This window comes from Lissotriton vulgaris, chromosome 3_1 (genome assembly GCF_964263255.1).
Source record: "Lissotriton vulgaris chromosome 3_1, aLisVul1.2, whole genome shotgun sequence".
Lineage (NCBI taxonomy): Eukaryota > Metazoa > Chordata > Amphibia > Caudata > Salamandridae > Lissotriton > Lissotriton vulgaris.
Genome location: NC_141689.1, coordinates 2,098,220,527 through 2,098,241,993, shown reverse-complemented (window position 1 = coordinate 2,098,241,993; position 21,467 = coordinate 2,098,220,527). Strand labels below are relative to the sequence as shown.

Genomic DNA, 21,467 nt, shown 5'->3' with positions numbered 1-21,467 from the left:
CAGAGTGGAGCTTCAGAGTGGAGCTTCAGAGTGGAGCTTCAGAGTGGAGCTTCAGAGTGCAGAGTGGAGCTTCAGAGTGCAAAGTGGAGCTTCAGAGTGCAGAGTGGAGCTTCAGAGTGGAGCTTCAGAGTGCAAAGTGGAGCTTCAGAGTGCAGAGTGGAGCTTCAGAGTGCAGAGTGGAGCTTCAGAGTGCAGAGTGGAGCTTCAGAATGCAGAGTGGAGCTTCAGAGTGTCAAGAGCAATGCCAATAGCTCTAACTTTAACAAAGGCAAAACCATTGCATTGTAAATGCTTGTTATTTTACCGAATCACATGCTCATGCTGCTGCCTGGTTTGTCTACATGCACACAGGCAGAATCACTCAGTACAAAATGGCTGTCTACATGCACACAGGCAGAATCACTCAGTACAAAATGGCTCCTGTTCACTCGTCAGTACGGTCTTGCGCCGCCCCACCTTCCCCCTGCCACAGGCAGAATCACTCAGTACAAAATGGCTCCTGTTCACTCGTCAGTACGGTCTTGCGCCGCCCCACCTTCCCCCTGCCAAATACATTCATTCCAAATACTGCTTATTTTCATATCAGACTGACTTCTCACATCTGGGATAGCAGGGGCACCTTCCACAGTGATTAGTGCTTCACAAAAAATAATTCTCGGCTAGCGCTCAGAAGCCTTGAAGCTTTGATTGAATGACACTGCAGTTTGATGCCCCGCTCGTTTTTTGATGCTATGCGTTCCAGACACTGATTTTATTAAGACTCACTTGGAGCTCTAAACTGTCACTTGATCTTTCTTTGGGTCATTTCGTTTGCCCGGAAGGACTAACATATCTGTGAAACCCTCTTCTTTTATAGTTTGAGCATCGTCTTCGTTTAGCAGGATAACATTATACATTTGAAAATACAAATATCCGGGAAGAACAGAGAGCAAATCTCCGCGATGTTGGGCATTCTCCTATCATAAAGGAAGCGTGTTGGTGGGACCTGTGGCATCTAACGCATCATTTAACCCTATATGCGTGGGCACCTACCACAATAATGTATAGGATGAGTTTGTTCCGTTCCCGTTTTTAATTTGATGTAAAACTCAAATCACTGCACACTCTCTACTACACACTCTCTACTACACACTCTCTACTACAGTCACTACTCTCTACTACACATTCTGCTACACACTCTCTACTACAGTCACTACTCTCTGCTACGCACTCTACTCTCTACTACACTCTACTACACACTCTTTACTACACACTCTACTACACACTCTCTACTACAGTCACTACTCTCTGCTACGCACTCTACTCTCTACTACACACTCTACTACACACTCTACTACACACTCTCTACTACAGTCGCTACTCTCTACTACACACTCTACTACACTCACTACTCTCTACTACACACTACTACACACTCTCTACTACAGTCACTACTCTCTACTACACACTCACTACACACTCACTACTACAGCCACTACTCTCTTCGACACACTCTATACTAGACACTCTCTACTACACACTATCTACTACAGTCACTACTTACTACACACTCTACTACACACTCTACTACACACTCTACTACACACTCTACTACACACTCTACTACACACTCTACATTACACACTCTACATTACACACTCTACATTACACACTCTACATTACACACTCTACATTACACACTCTCTACTACACACTCTCTACTACACACGCTCTACTACACACTCTACTACACACCCTCTACTACTCTCTACTACTCTACTACACATTCTCTACTACTCTACTACACACTCACTACTTTCTACTACACTCTACTACAGACTCTCCACTCCACACTCTCTACTCCACACTCTCTTCTTCAATCTCTCTACCTCAATCTCTCTAATTCAATCTCTCTAATTCAATCTCTCTAATTCAATCTCTCTACCTCAATCTCTCTACCTCAATCTCTCTACCTCAATCTCTCTACCTCAATCTCTCTAATTCAATCTCTCTACCTCAATCTCTCTACTTCAATCTCTCTACTTCAATCTCTCTACTTCACATTCTGTATTACACACTCTCTACTACACACTCACTACTCTCTACTACACACTCTCTACTACACACTCTACTACACTCCCTACTACACATTCTCATACACACTCTACTACACTCACCACTCTACTACACACTCACCACTCTACTACACACTCACCACTTTACTACACACTCACTAGTCTCCACTGCTCACTCTACTACACACTCTCTACTACACACTCTCTACTACACACTCTCTACTACACACTCTACTACACACTCTACTACACACTCACTACTCTCTACTACACACTCACTACTCTCTACTACACACTCACTACTCTCTACTACACACTCACTACTCTCTACTACACACTCTACTACTCACTTACTACTCTCTACTCACTCTCTACTACTCATGACAATGCCATTTATTTATCTGTTTCCAAAACCAACACATAAATAAAACATTTGTCATTTACAATGCCAAAAGCACTAACTTTTGCAAAGGCGAGACCGTTGCATTGTAAATGCTTGTTCTTTTTAGTGTCTGGGTATGGTGATAACATCTAATCTTACATGCACTGGTTACCTAAGAATTTGCGTACATTTCATACAGATTCAATGACCTATTCTACTAGGCTTGCTTCTGTTTCCTCATATGAAATGGAAAATGTGACGAAAGCTTGTATAACAAACTCCAATAATCAGATTTAAACAAAAAAAATGACATGACAATTGTAATGTCATGCCTTACCGTTTCTCTTTCTGTGCAACTCTCTAGTATCTATACATTTTGCCCTGTCGTTTTTTCCTCATTTCTTCCTGTCTACAGTGGTTATAAGATTCAAGTATTGGATATTCTCTGTTTATCAAAGCAACATTAGTTTTTCTTGTTATGTCAGTTACTCTTTAGCTCATGTTACACAATAAATAACTACTACACTTTACATATTTTAGCAAAATGTTTTGTTTAATTGTTTTGAGCATAGCAAATACAGTGTCAAAATAGGTACTTGTGAAAAATTGCATTTAGGATTGCTGAGCTTTTAATTTCCACTCAGTGTAGACTGAAGAAAACTTGTACAGCTTTCTTAAGTGCTGTTTGTCTCCTAAACAGAAATTTAAACTTTGCTAAAAGGTATCAACACAAAGACTCATGTAACCACTCTTCACCTTACTGCTGGTGTGCGCTGATGACAGTTTGGGCAATAATACATAAAGTACCATACATATAAAATACTGAAATATAAATGTCTGAAAATACAATTAATAATTCTGTAACTGTATTCTCAAAATTCTCAATGAATAAAAACCGAGTTAATGTACTAGTCACACGCCTACATGTAACATACACCTAGAACCTATACCTAACCATGCCCAAATTCTAAGGCTAACAATAAAATGTACCATAGCTGTTTCCTCTTACTCTATGACCATTTTAATCCTAGGCCATGAACCTAAACGTGATGCTCATTTTAGGCCAAAGCCTAGCCTTAATAGTAGGTTTAATGGTGTGTACACTAAGGCTAAAACTGATTTCAGAATTAAATATCTGTAAAAAAATACTTTCAGCATAAAATATATCGACATTAAGCTGTTTCCTTTTTAGCTCTGGCTTGACAGCGCAGCTGTCTAATATGCCTGTTGTGAAATCTACAAATTATATATAGGTTGGGCTTTGGCTCCCTCACACAGCGGTAGTTTTACTCTCTACTTATATAAGTTACTAGCAGCCCGTCCCGACGTTGTCCGGGTATGAATTGCTGCCGGCCAGTAGTATATTGTTTTGTAGGATTTTGTTTTGATAGCATTTCTTATCCGTGACAGGCCTGTGAAACGCTCCGATTCACAGTGCAGTGCTGATGCACTTGAGAGTGCGCGTTCAGTAGTGTGTGAACTCGAGTATCCCTACTTTATTTTTCCTTGCAATATTATATAGCGCGAACTCGACAACATGGCATGAGCACAATTTACATTACAGAACACATTCATTTGAAGTAGGCACAGGAAGACAAAGCGATTTGCCTGGACTCACAGGATGTTGAGCTGATGCTGAGATTCAAACGTAGCTCCCCAGCTCTAAAGTTCGCAATTCTAGAACTTATGGCGGGAGGTGTGTCTAAAAGTGTATGTCGGTGCTGGCCATCAATGAGAGACCTGTGCATTTTTCAAATGGGTGGTGAAAAAATATGAGTATGTTGTTGGAGATGTGGGCCGCCGTGCCACCAATGTACTTACCGGGGGAGGGTAAAAACCCATTATTCCGCAACTTTCTTTCCGCATACCATCACTCCGCATACTTTCATTACGAAAGTACAATGACTCTGCATTATAACGCATGGCATTACATTTTATATGCTTTTACCATGCATACATTTACAACGAAATTCGTTGTAAATGCATGAATGGTAAAAGCATGTTTTTTTTTAATGTTTGGATAAGGTAAGTATGGGTATAGAGGTATATGTTTTGGGGTACTGAGGTATATGTTTTTGGGTGTTTGTGTATTTTAAGGTTTCAGATATAGTTTTGGGTTATGGGGTACAGGGGTAGTTTTAGGGTTTAGGGATAGGTATGGGTTTTGGGGTACAGGGGTATTTTTAGAGTTCAGGGGTATTTTAAGGGTTCAGGGCTATGTTTGGGGTTTGGGGTACAGGGGTATTTTAGGGTTCAGGGGTTGTTTTGGGGTACAGGGTTATTTTTAGGGTTCAGGGCTAGGTTTGGGTTTTGGAGTACAGGGGTATTTTAAGGGTTCAGGGCTAGGTTTGGATTTTGGGGTACAGGGGTATTTTAGGGTTCAGGGGTAGGTTTGGGTTTTGGTGTACAGGGGTATTTTTAGGGTTCAGGGCTAAATTTGGGTTTTGGGGTACAGGGGTATTTTTAGGGTTTAGGGATAGGTTTGGGTTTTGGGGTACAGGGTATATTTATAGGGTTAAGATGGGTTAGTGTTTAAGGGTGTTGGGGTATTTTAAGGAGTAAGGGTGGGTTATGATTATGGGGTGCAGGGGTATTTAAAGGGAGCAGGGTGGAATTCGTTTTTAGGGTGTAAAGGGGAGCGCGGGGCAAGCACACCCGGAGCTGGAATGTACAGAACCTGGGAAGAAAAAACAATGAAATATTGGGCACAACGCTTGCTTTATTTTTTCCGTAATCCCACGGCCCGCCCACGCCCACAGCACACGATATGAGACATGGCATGAAGGGCGGAACGTACCACACGCCCCCAGCGTTTGTCACGCCCGCAGCACACGCCCACAACGCAGACACGCCCACAAGGGACTACTTTGCTGGCACGGTTCTTTTACCTTTTAAATGTATATGGTGGGCGTCTGCATAGCCTATGTCCTTCTGCTGCAGCTGCCCTTTCCAATGCTGTATTGGGTGTTGTGATTGGTGCTGTAGTTCCTGAGATTACCCGCCTCAAAGGTTTGGGCTCTCTCTTTATTATATTAGTATATATTGGCTGTTTGCTGTATTATTCTGCTGCTATTGGATTGTTTGCATTGCAGTGCTTGAGGGACTATTTTACATCTCAAAAGGACACTGAACCATGACTCCTTAAATTCTTGATCTCATAGATGCTTTGTGTACAGAGAATAATTGTTTTTTTGACAAGCAAACAATATTTTAGTCAAGATTCAAAATCCAAGCTGGACCTGCTAACTTTGTCAATGCTTGTTGATATCTGCGATTCATCTACCAATGCTTTGCTGAGGACAGTGGAGGGAACAAGACGGGTGTGGGATGTCCGAGAATGCATCCTGTCAATGACAATTAAACAAATAAAAGAGCATGCATGACAGAACTTTTATACAAGGAATGTATCAATGTTTAACCCCTTTGCTGCCAGGCGTTTTCCCCCCTGTGCTGCACCCTTTTTTGGCTATTTGGGGTAGTTCACGCTTAGGTCCCCATACCTATTAGCCACATAAGGTATCCACGCCAAATTTGCGTCCCTTTCTTTCAACATTCTGAGGATTCTATAGGTACCTAGGGTTTGTGGATATCCCTGGAGGGGACTGAGAAATTAGGTTAAATACTGCAATTTTATTTTTATTTTTTAAACAAAGCTGCAAAAGACAGTGTCTGTTTTTTCCCCTGCAAATGGTATCGACAAAAGGTTTGTGGTGCTAAAATCACCATCTTCCCAACTTTCAGGAACAGGCAGACGTTTTTCAGAAAGCCAAACTTTTCTACACAGTTTTGGCATTTTACTGGGACAGAGCCTATTTTTCCTATTTTTTGTACTTTCAACCTCCTTCCAGTTAGTGGTAGAAATGGGTGTGAAACAAATGATAGATCCCGGACATCTATACATTTCTGAAAAGAAGACAACATTCTGAATTCAACAAGGGGTCTTTTGTGTAGATCCTTCAAGGTTTTCCTATATAAATTAACAGTTGAAATAAAAAATATTGAAATTGATGTGAAAAAACCCAGCCATTTCTGCCTAAATTTTCACCTACAACTTCTAACTATGCTATATTTTTGAAAGCAATATACTGTTACGTCCGCAGGACCTGTCTGGTTGTGGGATATATCTGGTTTGTAGGTTCACCATTAACCCGAGGTACCCAGAGCCAATAACTGGGCTCTACTTTGTAATGGTTTTTCATTGTGTACTGGGTATACAGCCATTTATTTGGTAAAATATAGAACGAAAAATAGGTATCAAGGAAACCTATGTATTTCCAAAATGGGAACAAGATTTGGAGTTTAGAAGCAGTGGTTATTTGACCATCTCTGAATTAGGGGGCATTTTTCAAAATGTCTTCTTTTTTACGCACTGTCTTTTAGAAGGCAGCAATGCATAGAAAGACAACTGGTAATAACACTTGTTCTACTGTTCTGTGTTCCCCCAAGTCTCCCGATGAATATAGTACCACACTTGTTTGGGTAGGCCTAGTGCCTGCGACAGGAAATGGGACAAAATGCAACATAGGTACATCACATTTTTCCAATGAAAACGGACCCCTTTTTTTGCACTGTCCTTAGCTAGTGATTTTGAGCCCTAACTCAACCGGCACCTAGAGAAACCTAGCAAACCTAGACCTCCACTAGAATTCAGGATGGGGTGACTTGTGTGCCTTTTACCGGGTTCTGTTACCGAAAACCCCTTTCAAACCTCAAAATGAGTAAAAAGAAAAAGAAAAAAAAAAACCTCTTTCCTCACATTTCTGTGATGGAAAGTTCTGGAATCTGCGGGAAGCCACAAACTTCCACCCACCCAGCATTTTCCCAGGTCTTTCGATAAAAAGGTACCTCACTTGTGCGGGTAGGCCTAGTTCCTGCAACAGGAAACAGCCCAAACCTCAAATTGGACACATTTTTCCACTGAAAACTGACCCCTTTTTTGCAGTGTGCCTAGCTGTGAATTTTGGGCCCTAATTCAGCCGGCACCTATACCTAGTAAACCTGTACATTTTTCAAAATTAGACACCGAGGGGAATCCAGGATGGGGTGGCTTGTGTTGCTCTTACCAGGTTCTGTTACCCAGAATCCTTTGCAAATCTCAAACTTTGTAAAACAAAACAAAAAAAACATTGTCCTCACATTTCTGTGATGGAAAGTTCTGGAATCTACAGGAAGTCACAAATTTCCAACCACCCAGAATTCTGCCAAATCTCCCAATAAAACATGGTACATCACTTGTAGACCGTGTGCCCGCGACAGGAAGTGGTCCAAAACGTACTGCGGAGACTTCAACATTATTGCTCACCAGAAGACATGGTTTTGCGACGGAGTCACCTGCGCTTTTGGTCCCGAGCTTGCCAGCTTTTTAGGGAAACATACCAAACCTAGACATTTCTGAAAACTAGGCACCCCATGGAGTCCTGGGAGGTGTGACTTACGTGGATCGCCCAACGTTTTCTTCCCCAGCATCCCCAGCAAACCTTACATTTTGCTTTAAAAAATTACTTTTTCCTCACATTTCTGTATGGGAAAGTTGTGGGATCACTGGATCGACACACATTTCCTACCAACCAGCGATTTCCCCAGGTCTCCCGATAAAGATGCCTCACTTGTATGGGTGGGCCAAGTGCCCGTGACAGGGACGGGCCCCAAAGCGTATTGTGGAGACATCAAAATCATTTATCACAAAATGAACTGGTTTTGAAAGGGGGGCACCTGCATTTTTGTTACCAGGTTGGGCGGCCATCTAGGCAAACCTACCAAACCCAGACATTTCTGAAAACTAGACCTCCAGGGGAGTCCAGGAAGTTGTGGTTTGCGTGGATCTCCAAAAGTTTTCTTACCCAGGCTCCCTTGCAAATCTCATATTTTGCTAAAACAATCACATTTCCACACATTTCTCTTTGGGATCACTATGCCAGCAAACATTTCCTGCCACACAGCCTTCCCTTTGGTCTACTGACAAAAATGATACCTCACTTGTAGCAGTGTTGAATGCAGAATTAGATTTAAAAAGTATATTTAAAAAATATATTGCCTAGAGCTTTCCCAGACATTTCTGAAAACTAGACACCTGGTGGAGTTCAGGGAGGTGTGGCTTGCGTGGATCCCCCAATCCCAACCCCAATCTTGCCCAGAATCCCCGGCAAACCTTAGATTTAGCTAAAAAGTCAACTTTTCTTCAAATTTTTTGTGGGAGGGTTGTGAGATCACTGCGCTGGCACAAATTACCCACCACCTACAGTTTCGCCCTGTCGCCCAAATAAAACAATACCTCACTTGTGTGGGTGAGCAAACCAGAGTCAGCACACCACCAGTCAAACGCCATGCATGCACACCGCCAGCCAATCGGCATGCACGCACAACGCCAGCCAAGCGCCATGCATGCACACCGCCAGCCATGCTCCAGTCCGCGCACACCGCCAGCCAACCACCAGTCTGTACACACCGCTTGCCAAGCACCAGTCCACGCACACCGCCAGCCAAGCACCAGTCCACGCACACCGCCAGCTAAGCACCAGTCCAAACACAGTGCCAGTCAAGCACCAGTCCACACACACCGCCAGCCAAGTGACAGTCGACGCACACTGCCAGCAAGTGACAGTCCACGCACACTGCCAGCCAAGCGACAGTCCACGCACACTGCCAGCCAAGCGCAAGTTAACACACACTGGCAACAAAGGCAAATTAACACATACCACCAGCAAAATGCATGCTCATGCACAGCCAGCCAAGCGCCAGTAACACAGACCACCAGCCGAACTCTAGTACATACATACACACATACACAAACTGTCACTAGTTTCTAGTAGTTTTCTACTGAGCCTAAAAATATCGCTGATCTGCCCCTAAGGGGTCAGAAATGGCCAAAATGTGTGCACGAAAGGGGGAGCGACCCTTGCCTAAGTGGGTTTTCTGCCCTGTGTTGCTGATTAGTGGTAATAATCCCCGTCTGCCCTGCAGGGCAGGCAGACAGACTGTCTTTTTGGTGGGGGAGAGGTATTGACATGCCCTTTTGGGCAGCCCCTACATATTAAAAATAAAAAAGCCCTGTTGCCTAGCGGGCTTTCTGCCCTCCTCCTACCCGGGGGGTGGGGTGGATGAGATGGAGGGCTAGAAAGACTTTTTTGTTATTGTGGGTGGGGGCATGGTCTTGACCACTGTGAACAGCCCTCATCCCTCTTTTATAACAAAAATAGAAAAATCACTAGTGTCTAGTGGGCTTTATGCCCCTCCCGGGGGGGTAGTTCAGGTATAATAACCTCCATCTGTCCCCCAGGGGGGGCAGACAGACCGTCACTTTTGTTTTGGGGGTTGGGTGCATTGGCATGTCTATTTTGGGCTGCTCCCACCCCTAGGGTTTGAAAATAAAATAATCCCTGATGTCTAGTGGGATCTTGGCCCCCTCGGGGGCTATTGCCCTCATCTGCCCCCAAGGAGAGCAGAAAGATGGACTATGCCCAACATAATATGGGGGGAGCAAAGGCCCTTGCCCAAGGGTCTACTCCCCTCTCCCTAGTGTCTAGTTGGGGATCGCCCTCCTACGGCGACCCCCAAGCAGGGATCCACTAGGGTAGGGTACCCTTGGAAAGGGAGATACTCCCCTTTTCAACAATATCTGTCCCTTGGTTTGGGGGCTCTGAGGGCTGAGATAGCCCAATGAGCTCCGAAGCAGTAAAACTGAAATGAGGTGATTGGCTCATTTCTGTTTCACTTTCAGTGTAATGATGTGAGCGCGCCATGAACGTGACTGTCATTACATTGGAAAAAAAATGCCTCATCAGATTATGAAGCTCTTCCCCACCTCCCGAGGCAAAAAGAAATAAAAAGTAAGAAGGATTTTGAGGTGGTGTGCCAAGGACGTGACCGTTACGTCCTTGGCACACCAGCACGACAGCTGAGGATGTAACCGTTACGCCCCCGTCACCTAACCGGTTAAGGCAACCTAACAAATCATGTCTATGTGTTCAGAGAGGATCCAAAGTATTTTTTAAAAAATGGTAGGCTAGCCCTCACACCAACCTAAGTACCATGCTTGATCTTAAGGCTGGTGAATTCATCAGGAGTACTGGGAGTGTGTTATAAGTGCAATATCTTGGTCCTCGTTAAAAGAGACTACTTATTTGTAGAGCTGCTCTATAGATGATTAAAATTAAATCAGGATGCGCGGTAGGGTTATTCTTCCAACATTATATGGGTCCACATGTTTCAGCCCCAGAATTGGGTTCCTGGCATTCGTTAGGACTGGGATCCACAAGTATTGTGTCAAGTCAAACATGCAGCATACAACAGTCATACAGTTTTCATGCCTTAAAAGCTAAATATATTAGTCATGTTTTGCGTCACTAAGAAATGTGTTTCTGCAAAATAAACATACACAAAACAAAACTTAAAAGCGCATATGGCATAAATGCTTCTGGTTATATAACTGCATGTATGGCTCTGGTTTCACTGCAAAGGCACACCTGTAGGAGTGTGCAGCGCACAACACACCAGTGTGGCAAGACAGGTTTGTGGTCATAGTGCTATTCACAGCGCATACGGACTATACTTATTATTACCCTATGATAAAGGCAGTCAAGGCCCCATGGAGGAACTTCCTAGAGTCACACACTGTGTAGGTAGGGGGTAATAATATGTACATTTCATTCTCAGTTCAGCAGGGCCTAAGGTTATCCCGAAAAAAACATAGTCTCATTACGTTCGTAAACGGTACACCCTGCCCAGCACTCGTATTCCATACATATCTTCTAAATGTTAATGTGAACTGGATGGTGTGGTGTGACAATGAGGAGCTGGAGAACGGGAGGATAATTATTGTCAATGGATTCCTATGTATGCGAAGAGGTCACTGCGGGGTTGTAGTTCTGTAACTGCTCCTAGCAGTATATCCGCATTAACTGGCGGCAGGACACCGATTGGAGACCTTAAGAAAGATACAGAAGACATGTTTCATGTCTATTTCGCTATTACTGCTATGTTTAAAAAATGACAACTTAATGCTGTATTGTAGCCTCCGTGGTTAAATGTATGCTGTTGGTCATCTTTTGTGTTTCAGCTGTATTGTGTTATTTATTATGGCAGACTATTAATGGTTTTCTGTGATGTCTCACTCTGGTTACAGGTCTTTAAAAGTCTCAAAGCCAATATTCTTGGGCGTTTTATAATTGTCTGCTGTGTAATAACATTAATTGGCGTTTTTGACTCTTGCAGGTATTATCGGAACAGTCTCCGCAAGAAGTTGACAATAACAATTTTATTAAACCTATGCCACCATTTTTCCCTCCTGGTGCACCTCCTACCCATCTTCCGCCACCTCCGTTCCTCCCACCACCTCCATCTGTCAGTAACGCGCCACCTCTGATCCCACCCCCAGGTGAGCAAAGTTTTTGTTCCCTGAAGTGGAACTCTTATCTGGGACATAGTTGGGTATTAACATGCTAGCTATTATCCTGTATTGCTTTACAAACCAAGTATTATTATAGTAACACTTTGAATTCGTATTCTTCATGTATCATTTATTAGCACACAGTTACACATTTAATATATTAATCATGGTGGTTTGAAAATGTGTTGCTATTCAGACATGATTGCTGGCAGTGCTAAAATATCTGCTATGGATCAATGATAATGGCCTCGTGAACCGTATTGTCGAGATTTTCAATCCTCATTTTTCACTTTCATATTAGAAGACGAAGGTAGTTTTTTCTATTTTGGGTCCTTTAGCCCATTTTTGAGTAAGCAATTGTTTTTGATGGGAAACGTTCCAAGATAAGTCTACTTGGGCTTAAGTGGTTAGGACTGTCTCTTAGAAGGGCAGGGTGCTAAAGCCTGCACAAGAGTTACACTAATCGCTTAAGCTCCATACTTTTCGACCTTTAAATGTTTAGAGGATGTTCTGTTTATACAGCCTTCCTACCAAACATCATTTCAGATTTTTACGGCAACAAAAGTCTATCCACGTTTTTTTCTAGTTGGACAGAAAATTGTTTGATAATTTGCATGCGAAAAAAAAAACGCAGGTTTTACATAAGACCATGAAGGGTTTAAGTTGATCTCGCTGGCATTTACTTCACGTTTTGGGATTGCTCTCATCTAGCAAGCTTTTATTGTTTGTTGGAATGGGTCTTTCCAATAGTTAAATATTTACGTTTCCCGCTGAGAGCTCCTGCTCATTCTAATAGAATACTGCTATATTATGAGGCTCTGCAAAGAAATATCCCATTAAGAAGTTCTTTGGGACAGGCTTTGAGAACATTCGTCTGCATTTGTTAGCCCTGAGCAAATGCTTTGTTCAGCCAAATAGTAATCCATAGCCTACTTATTTATAGTCGAGGGTTGAACAACAGAACAAGGTAGTATTGCCATAAAAATGCTGTACCTTTAGCCTTTGGACCCACACAACTCCAGTAGCCATCCTCCATACCAGACTTGCTCTGTAACTGGCATGCGTTTTTGGAACGGAGGTAAAGTGATGAATGGAAGCTTATGTCTGGCCATGTCTTTAAAAAAGAAAGTAAAACCATATACATAGTTTTACATATCCCCTCATTATTTGTTTCTGTGATCCCAAAAGTGTTGATGGAGCCCACAAACTAGTATGACCAGAGCTACGTTGCTACATAATATTTCATTGGAATTGTGTTTTATTTACCTTACATTTGTAAAGCTTTGAAATCAAAGTAACTTTAGAGAGCAATAACAAAATTGGAGGGGCCACATATGATGCAAAAGGTTGCCAATGAGGGCAAGAGTAGCTGGCTATTTCCAGAAGACCTAGGTCTGCGTTACATTCTACATTCATATTCCTGAGTGGGTGCGTGTAGCACACTATCTGGAGCAAAGCTCTACAGTTAAGTCCAAGTAGTTAACTATTTCCTTTATTTGGGGATGCAAAGTAGACTGGGTGCCTGTAGCTCGGTGGTTCTCTTAGTTAAATAATTTTGGAAATCTGAAGCACTTTGTGGCACAGGCACACTGCCTTGAAATGCACTCGTTTTGCAGTGGTGCATAAGTGGAGAGTCGACGAGGCAGGTGAACTGTGCAGTTTATGACCCACTTGTGACAGAAGCAGCCGTATTTATACTTTTTTCTGTTAACGTCTACTACCCTTGTCAAGCATAGAGGAGATTGTGGTATTTACAGTGGTCTTTCTACATCTAAAGGAAAGCAAGGGAATATTTAGAGGCTTTTAGGTAGAAAAGCCTGCATTTGACTGGAAGGTAAGTAAGATGTTGTGAGAAAGTACCCCATTTTGAAACGGTCCCCCCATTTTTAGTCTAGTAAATATGATTTCGACTGGAAGGGCACTGGGTTCTTGCTATCCAGACCCCTAGTGCCAGAACTGTACAGTTGTTTTCCCCAATTGGCAAAACCTTTAGCACCCATTGTAAGTCTTTAGTAAATGATACTCCTAGTACCTAGGGCCTGAGGTATTACAGGGGGTCCCTAAGGGCTACAGCACTAATTGTGCCACGCTAATGGACACCTCACTAAGTATATGCAAGGCTGACATTGCAGGCTGCGTGTCTTGCTGCAGACAAAAGTGAAAACACAACATGCCACACATCCTTGTGTGCCATGATCCCTTATACTGGAGGTTATATTTGTAAGTCACCCCTGCAGCAGGCCTAACAGCCATAAGGCAGGGTGCTGAATATTCCTTGTGAGGGCATACCTGAATGAGCAGGTATGCCTTCTTGCTGGAACGTCCTTTTGCTGCCAGTACAAGTGACCAGGAAAGCCATTTTAAAACATGTGCTAGACACTGGTGAAAACGAGTTCTCCAGCCTTATGATGGCTTTAATGAAGATATGTATCGTTGCTATCAAATATCTCATATTGATAAGCCCACACTCATTCCAGTGTTGGATTTACCAACACATGCACCCAGAGGGCACCTTTTGAGGGCCCAAAAACCTACCAGCCTCTAGTGTAATCACGGACTGGTCTCTGCTAGCCTGCCTCTTGAGACACTGTTCTGACCTCTGAGGGTGAGAGCCTTTTGCTTTCAGGAGGTCAGAAACAAAGCCTTTCCGGGAGGAGGGTGTCACACCCCTTCCCACATAATGACCTGCTGATTAGCCTTCCTTTGAAATGTGAATCTGCCTCCCCTCCTATGAGAGGAAGTCGGCCTTCTTTATCCAGAGCCCCTTTAGCACCTGGACCGATGTCAAAATTATCGAGTCAGGTAGGCGGGACAACCCCTGGCTAATACCACTCCTAAGATGGGCTAAACTGAGTGAACATAACTTTTCATAAGTAGCCATCTTGGTGATGGTGTACTGAGGAATTCTGTTACAGGGTCATGCCCAATTACCACAGGAAGTAGTCATATAGAGGGCATAGTGACCACAAGTGTCAATTGCCCATTGGCTACTACCTTACACTCCCCTGACGCCCCTAAAATGAGTTTTTAGGGGAGTCCCTGGCACCAGAGAAGTAGATCCTGATGACGTACAAAGAAGGATGCTGAATTGCTACAAAAGCAGAAGACTGAAAAGCCCAACTGACTTGGTCTCAGCCCTGCAGGCCTGTTGAAACTGCGCTAAAGACTTCTTGTTCTGCAGCTGCTGTGCCTCCAAAACCTGGGAGGACTGCCTGTTTCAGTAAAGAACCAGGACCTCCAGTGGAACAGTGGAACAGTGCAACTGTTCCCTGCATCCTGCAGGAACTCCAAAGAATGGACTGAGAACTCCGGAATGGCTAAAACCCAACACTTGAAGCCACCATTGCACCCGTAGCTCCAAGCCCGAACTGAAGTGGGGCAACAGTGCCATTGAGGTCCCCCAACCCTTCAGAGCCCGAGTCCATCATGGTTTCACCCTTGCGAGCTGTGACGTCGCCTGGGGCTTCTGCATGTAGGCTCTCTCTACTGCAACTGCTCCCTGTAAGAAACCCTGCTGCCTAAAGACACTGCTGCACCCGGGCCTTGGAGAAGAGGACCAAAGGTGTCCCTACGTCCCAAGCATCGTTTGGCCTAAGCCTCCCTGTTGGTTCAGCCCGAGAGGTCCCCTAGTCAAAGCCTGCAGCCTCTTTTCGCCACTACCGTTCTCCATAGAATAACTTTGGGCACCGACTGTTGTGCACCTTTGCACTCGGCCCCCCTAGTGGTGTTCTGCTTGTGCTATTTTGGACCTTGCCCCCCGCTCACCTTAACGCCTGGAAAAGGTTCCATAAGATGCTTTACTATGTCTGAATGCCGCATTGACTTTTCTTTCTAAAAGATAATATTCCAGCTTCCAGAAATTGCACTGTCAACTTTTTGAACCAGAAAGAATTCATACTTAAAAACGAACTTACCTGAATGATTTTCTTCTGATGCCTAAACATGTGTAAAGATACTTGCTATTTTTGTAAATTGGTGTGGATCTCCTTGAGTTGTCTCATTTATTGACCATTGTGTGTATTTTATCTTGTACTCCTATATGATAAGCCTAAGGTTGCTTGACCACACTACCTCCTAGCAGGGCACCTTGGGCTTGCCATAATACACCTTGTGTCCACTCACAAGGGGACCCATGGACTATTTACATGATGTATATAATTTTGATATATCATATAAAAAGCAAACTTCCTACAAAAGTTGTAGTTACTTTAAAGCCCAATTTCTTTGCTGATTTCAAAGGGTGCAGCATGATGATTTTGGGAAAGTGTTAGAGGAGTTTCCTCCAAAAGTGGAACCTTTCAACAATGAGTAGAATCTCAGCTTTGAAGTTTTAAGTTTAACTTCATTGGCACTTGCCAAAGCTTTTATTTACTTTCGGCAGCATGTGAAACTGGGCACCTCTGAACTGAATTAACTCTCCAGAAGAAAGAAGATTTTGGTGAGGTTAGCTTTTCTGATAAAGACGTCTAACCACAGATTCCTCACTTTAGAATATTCCACAGGCATCAGGCTGGACCAGGAAATCTTGAGCAGTAACTTTGCGCTCCGGTCGATGGTGTCAATTGGCGCTGCATCGCTGTAGTCTGCGTTGGAAGTGATGTTCGCGGTGCCTAAATAGGCTTCAGTCTGATGTGCTGACATCTGTTCTGCACCAACAGTGCTGATCTCGAGAGCTACCTCTGCCATTTTTTGACCCCTGTTTGCTGCCTTTGTTTTGGCTTTTTTTATTCTTTTTATTAACAAAAAGACAAAAAAAATACATTACAAAAAGGAAAATGAAACGTAAATAAAACATCAGGTGATGCCATACATTCTTCATCACATGGGTCATTATGGATAGGTACAGAATCACATGTGACAATGTTTCGTACTTGGATCATAGGGATTCCTGCGCTTCCATTTCCAGTCGTAGCGCCGGTGGTTCACAAATCTCTCCTCGGTGACTATTCCACGCCCCCCATACCTTCCCCCATTTCTCCGGGCAACCCCTGGCCACATACACTGATTTCTCCCTAGACATACACCAGTCCAGATCTTCAGCCCACCTAGAGACTCGGGCGGCTGACTTGCACCCCAAAGCTGAGCAATATTTTGTTTAGCCACCATATACGCCAACGTCACCCATTGCTTCCGATACACATTCAAATCTGTAGGCTCCTAAACATTCAATAGACACCTTCGGGCTTCTGGTCGTATCTCCTCACCCAATACTTCTTTTAGTTCATCATGGATCTTCGTCTGTATCGCGACACAGTGCCAAAGATTATGCATTAAAGTGCCAGGTTCTCCACACTCTCTTCTAGACTCTCCACTCCCCCCCCTTGCCCCATTCGCACCAGCCATGGCCCAGTTATATATGACCTATGCAGTATCTTCAGTTGCACAAGTCGGAGCCTCATCTGAATCGCCACTACCTTCGGGGAGGAAACTGCCTCCACCCAATCTTCATCATCCAATTCCAAACCATCTGCACTCCACTGGGCTCTAATTTGCCCCAGCGGGCTCTCCATATTATTAACCAGTTTCCTATATATCAAAGAAATAGTTTTGGGAATGTGCTCATCCAGCACCCGGTCTTCAAGAGGCGACGCCTCCGGGAGCACCGTGCCCCTGGCTATGTGGGTGATGAAGGCATGCCTCACTTGCCGATATCGATAGTGTTCATTATCGTGTAGACTAAACAGTTGTTTAAGAGACTCAAATGTGTGTACTGTGTCCTTTCCCCAAACATCCTTTATCTGGGTGATTCCAATAAGATCCCACTTATCAAACCCCTTAGTTTTCCACCAGCTCCCCAGCTTTTCCGAATTCAACAGGGGAGTGGCCAACGTCAGTTTGCCTTCCCAACCTAGATATCTGTCAGCCACGTGCCACACCTGTATCGCATGCGTGGTTGGGCCAAATAGTGCGAACTTCCCTGGTTTGGCATATCGAGCTCTATCTATCATTCCACCCGGAGCCAGCCCACAGTCCATGGCATAGCCCGGATCTCCCGGGGGTCCGTAGACGATATGGTTCACAGCAGACAGCTGTCAAGCCCAATAGTACTTCCTTAAATCCGGGAGTCCGATTCCGCCATCATACCACGGGAGAGTTAATTTAATAAACGCTATTCAGGGTTTACCGTCCCACAGAAGCTTCCTCTGGAGAGTCTCCATTTCCCAGAAATAGTAGGCCGGTACCAGGTCCATCGAATTCTGCAGGGCATAGAGGAACCGAGGCAGAGCCATCATCTTGAAGAGTGCGGCCCTTCCGAGTAAGGACAGTGGAAGAGCTCTCCAGCGCTCCACATCTTTCTTATATCTATTCAATGGGGAAGCCAAATTATTGGCGTACCGTAGCTGTGAATCAAGCGTTATATATATATGCCTAAATACTTAAATCCTACTGTCTCAATCTGAATTGGGCACGATTGCGGGATCCTCTGCGGGTCGCCCACAAGGATAAAAAGCACCGACTTTGACCAGTTTACAGCTAATCCTGAGTTCCTACCAAAAATGGCTAGTACATCTAGAAAATTGCCCACGGATTCTCTGGAATTAGTGAGGTAGAGCAAAACGTAATCTGCATATAATGAGATCTTATCTTCCCATTCAGGTGTCCATCTCAAGCCCCTTATCAATCTATCCCATCTGACCCAGGCCGCCAAAGGCTCCATTGCGAGCGCAAAGAGCAGCAGGGACAGCGGGCATCCCTGCCTCGTGCCCCTCTCCAACGAAAAATCATTTGATCTACAGTTATTGACGACCACCCTGGCCAGGGGGTTTTCATACAATAGTCGCACCAATCCAATAAACTCACTTCCAAAACCCAGCTTCGCCAACACTGCAAACAGATAGCTGGATTCAACCCTATCAAACGCCATAGTGGCGTCTAGGAACACCAAGACAGTCGGTTCATGTATCCTCGAAGAGCCCCCAAGGACACCGTGCAACCTCCTCAAATTCAGCACTGTGTTACGACGCGGCATGAAGTCGGATTGATCCGGGTGGATCAAAGTCGTGATTACCTTTGCCAGCAGAGTGGTGAGCAGTTTTGCCAGAATTTTAGGCTCTGCTTTAAGGAGCGAAATAGGCCTATATGAGGAACATTGTGCCTTGGGCTTACCCACTTTATGTATGACCACTATATTTGCCACTCGCTGGTCATATGGAAGCTGACACTTCTCCTTACTCTCCAAGAACATGGCTCGGACATGCGGGTGAGCCTGTTGGAGTTTAATTTGTACTACTCAATCGGTATCCCATTAGGGCCAGTCGCCTTACCGGATTTTTGTCTGCCTTATAGCCTGCGCAACCTCATCGTCGAAGAAAGAGTCCAGATAGCACCTATCTTCCTTCGACAACCCCGGCATAATAATATCTCCGCTCATTTCGCTATTCTCAGCCTCGGTAAGCCCACTACCGGCGGTATAAACCTTCTTGTAGTACTCCAAAAATGCGTCAGCTACAGCCTGTGGATCTGTGACTTTATCTGACTCCGATCCTTCTAACTCCGGTACCAGCCTAGATGCCCATTCCCCATGCTCTAGCCACGCGATCAATTTACCAACATTATCACCATGTTCATATATGCGGCTTTGTACAGCATTGTTTTGAGTAATTGCTCTATCTCTCGCTAGGCCTAAGTATTCCTTCTGCCGGAGTCTCAGCAGGTGGAGGTCCGCCAGCGCGTGTGACCTAGCAACTCTCTCCTCCAAAGCCATGACTTCTGCCTCTTTCTGATTTACCTCCGCCTGACTTTTCTTCTTTTTCCCCCCTACCAGAGATAGGACCTCACCTCTTGCTACCGTTTTGTAAGCTTCCCAGAGGGACTACGCTGAGTCAACTGTCACCACATTTTCCTGGAAATAACGTTCCGACATCCGAAGTACCTCTTTTTTAATGGCCGGGTCCTTTAACTGCCAAGCGCTAATAGGAGCTATCCTGCCAACCGCCAACCGCCAGTCGTCTGAGCGTAAGCTATAACCACAGTGGAGAATGATCAGAAATACCTCTGCCAAGATATCGCACATCTTGGATCATGGTAGCCATCGCTGCCAGCAGGAATATGTAATCCAACCTGGACAAACTACTGTGTGCTGCTGATATGTGAGTGAAATGTGTCTGAGTTGGGTTACGTACTGGCCAGCTATCGACCAATCCCAGCATCTCCAGGAAGTCTTATAACCATCTCTGCGATTGCCTAATCAATCGTGGCGGGCTACGGTCAACCTCTCCAGTACGCCATTAAAGTCGCCCTTTAAAACTAAACTGCCAAGGGGCAACGCAAGAAAAACGGAGCTCAAGTCACGAAAAGTATCAGACTGAAGGCCCGGTGGCACATATATAGATAGAAAGGTGACTGTCTTACCCCCCCAGTAGCCCCGACACTCCCGCATATCTCCCCCCTCTGATCCATCCACGTAGCCTGCACTGACATGGGAAAGGAATTTTTTACCAAAATCCCAACCCCTCTGGATCGGGGTGTGAACCCAGCATGCACCACCAATTTATACCCCCCTTTATTGAGGGCCATGCATCTATTGCCCACCAGGTGTGTCTCCTGCAGCAATACCACATCTGGGGAGTGTCTCCTAATAAGCTGGCTAACCATCCCCCTCTTGATCTTGTCGCCAAAACCATTCACATTCCAACTCAGCACTTTCATCCCGATCCTCGACTATCCTGTGCCATCCATCCCAAGCAAAAAAGCATATTGCTACATTATTATCACCTCCCTGCATCCCTGCGTGTGTCAATCGCCAACCCCCAATTTGCAGCGTGCCTGTCACCCCATACTCTAACTAACCAACTATCTAAAAGTAGATTCGAGGAGGATGTCAGTGCCCCACACCCCTGCCTCCACCACTAGAAGAACATATTCTGTGCCAATTATAACTCAGTCTCGAGGAGCCTTCCCAAGGAACCCCCCCCCCACCCCCTTCACCCCCCCTTGATCCCCCCAACAACACACATCACAAGCAACGGCAGTACTCATCACACCTGGTCCTGAGAGCCGTCTCCATGCCCCCAGCTTCGGTCTCCCGCCCAGGATCCTGTGTGCCCGTTCTATTGTGAAGAAGTTCCCCAACCATTTCGATTTCAGATGGTTGAGGATAATATCTTCCACAAAGAGGTCTGGTGCTGCCCCTTCCGCTTTTTCGGGGACGCCAAAAATGAGCACATTGTTCCTCCGGACTCTTCCTTCATACTCATCCAGCTTGCGACTTGTCAGGTCCCCGGTGGCCTTTAAATTCCGAACCTCCTGCTGCAGCTGCGCCATGTCATCCGTCAGGCTCGCCGTTTTGATATCCAACGACTTCACTTTCTCACTTGTTTTGGTGAGATCCGCTCTAATTAGGTTAACCTCAATGGCCATAGTGTCTAACTTGTGGTCCAATGACTCCACCTTCTGCCCAAGGGAAGTCTTAACCCCGTCTATGGCGGCCATCACATCCTGCAGTGTGAGTTCTGAAGCAAGGCCTGCGGATTCTCCAGCTCTGTCCTGTGTCCGCCCCAACCCGGTAGGTGAGCCCTTGGGCTGCGTGTACCGGTCAAGCTTATTGAATTGGACGTTGCGAGACCCTTAAGTTGTTCTGGACAGCAGTTTCTCGCCCTCCGGTTTAGTCGCCATCTTAATTCTTCGAGCGGATTGATCTGCGCCA

The 21,467-nt window shown here is 44.8% G+C and overlaps 1 protein-coding gene across 2 annotated transcripts in view; it reads left to right on the top strand.

The window, feature by feature from the left end:
* The window catches only part of FIP1L1 (factor interacting with PAPOLA and CPSF1), a 604,847-nt gene that overhangs the window by 393,364 nt on the left and 190,016 nt on the right, over nucleotides 1-21,467 (top strand). For both annotated transcript variants that reach the window (XM_086962650.1, XM_086962648.1), the window contains exon 10: nucleotides 11,647-11,809. In XM_086962650.1, coding sequence (XP_086818776.1) covers nucleotides 11,647-11,809 — 163 coding nt within the window. The remainder of the gene's footprint in view (nucleotides 1-11,646; nucleotides 11,810-21,467) is intronic.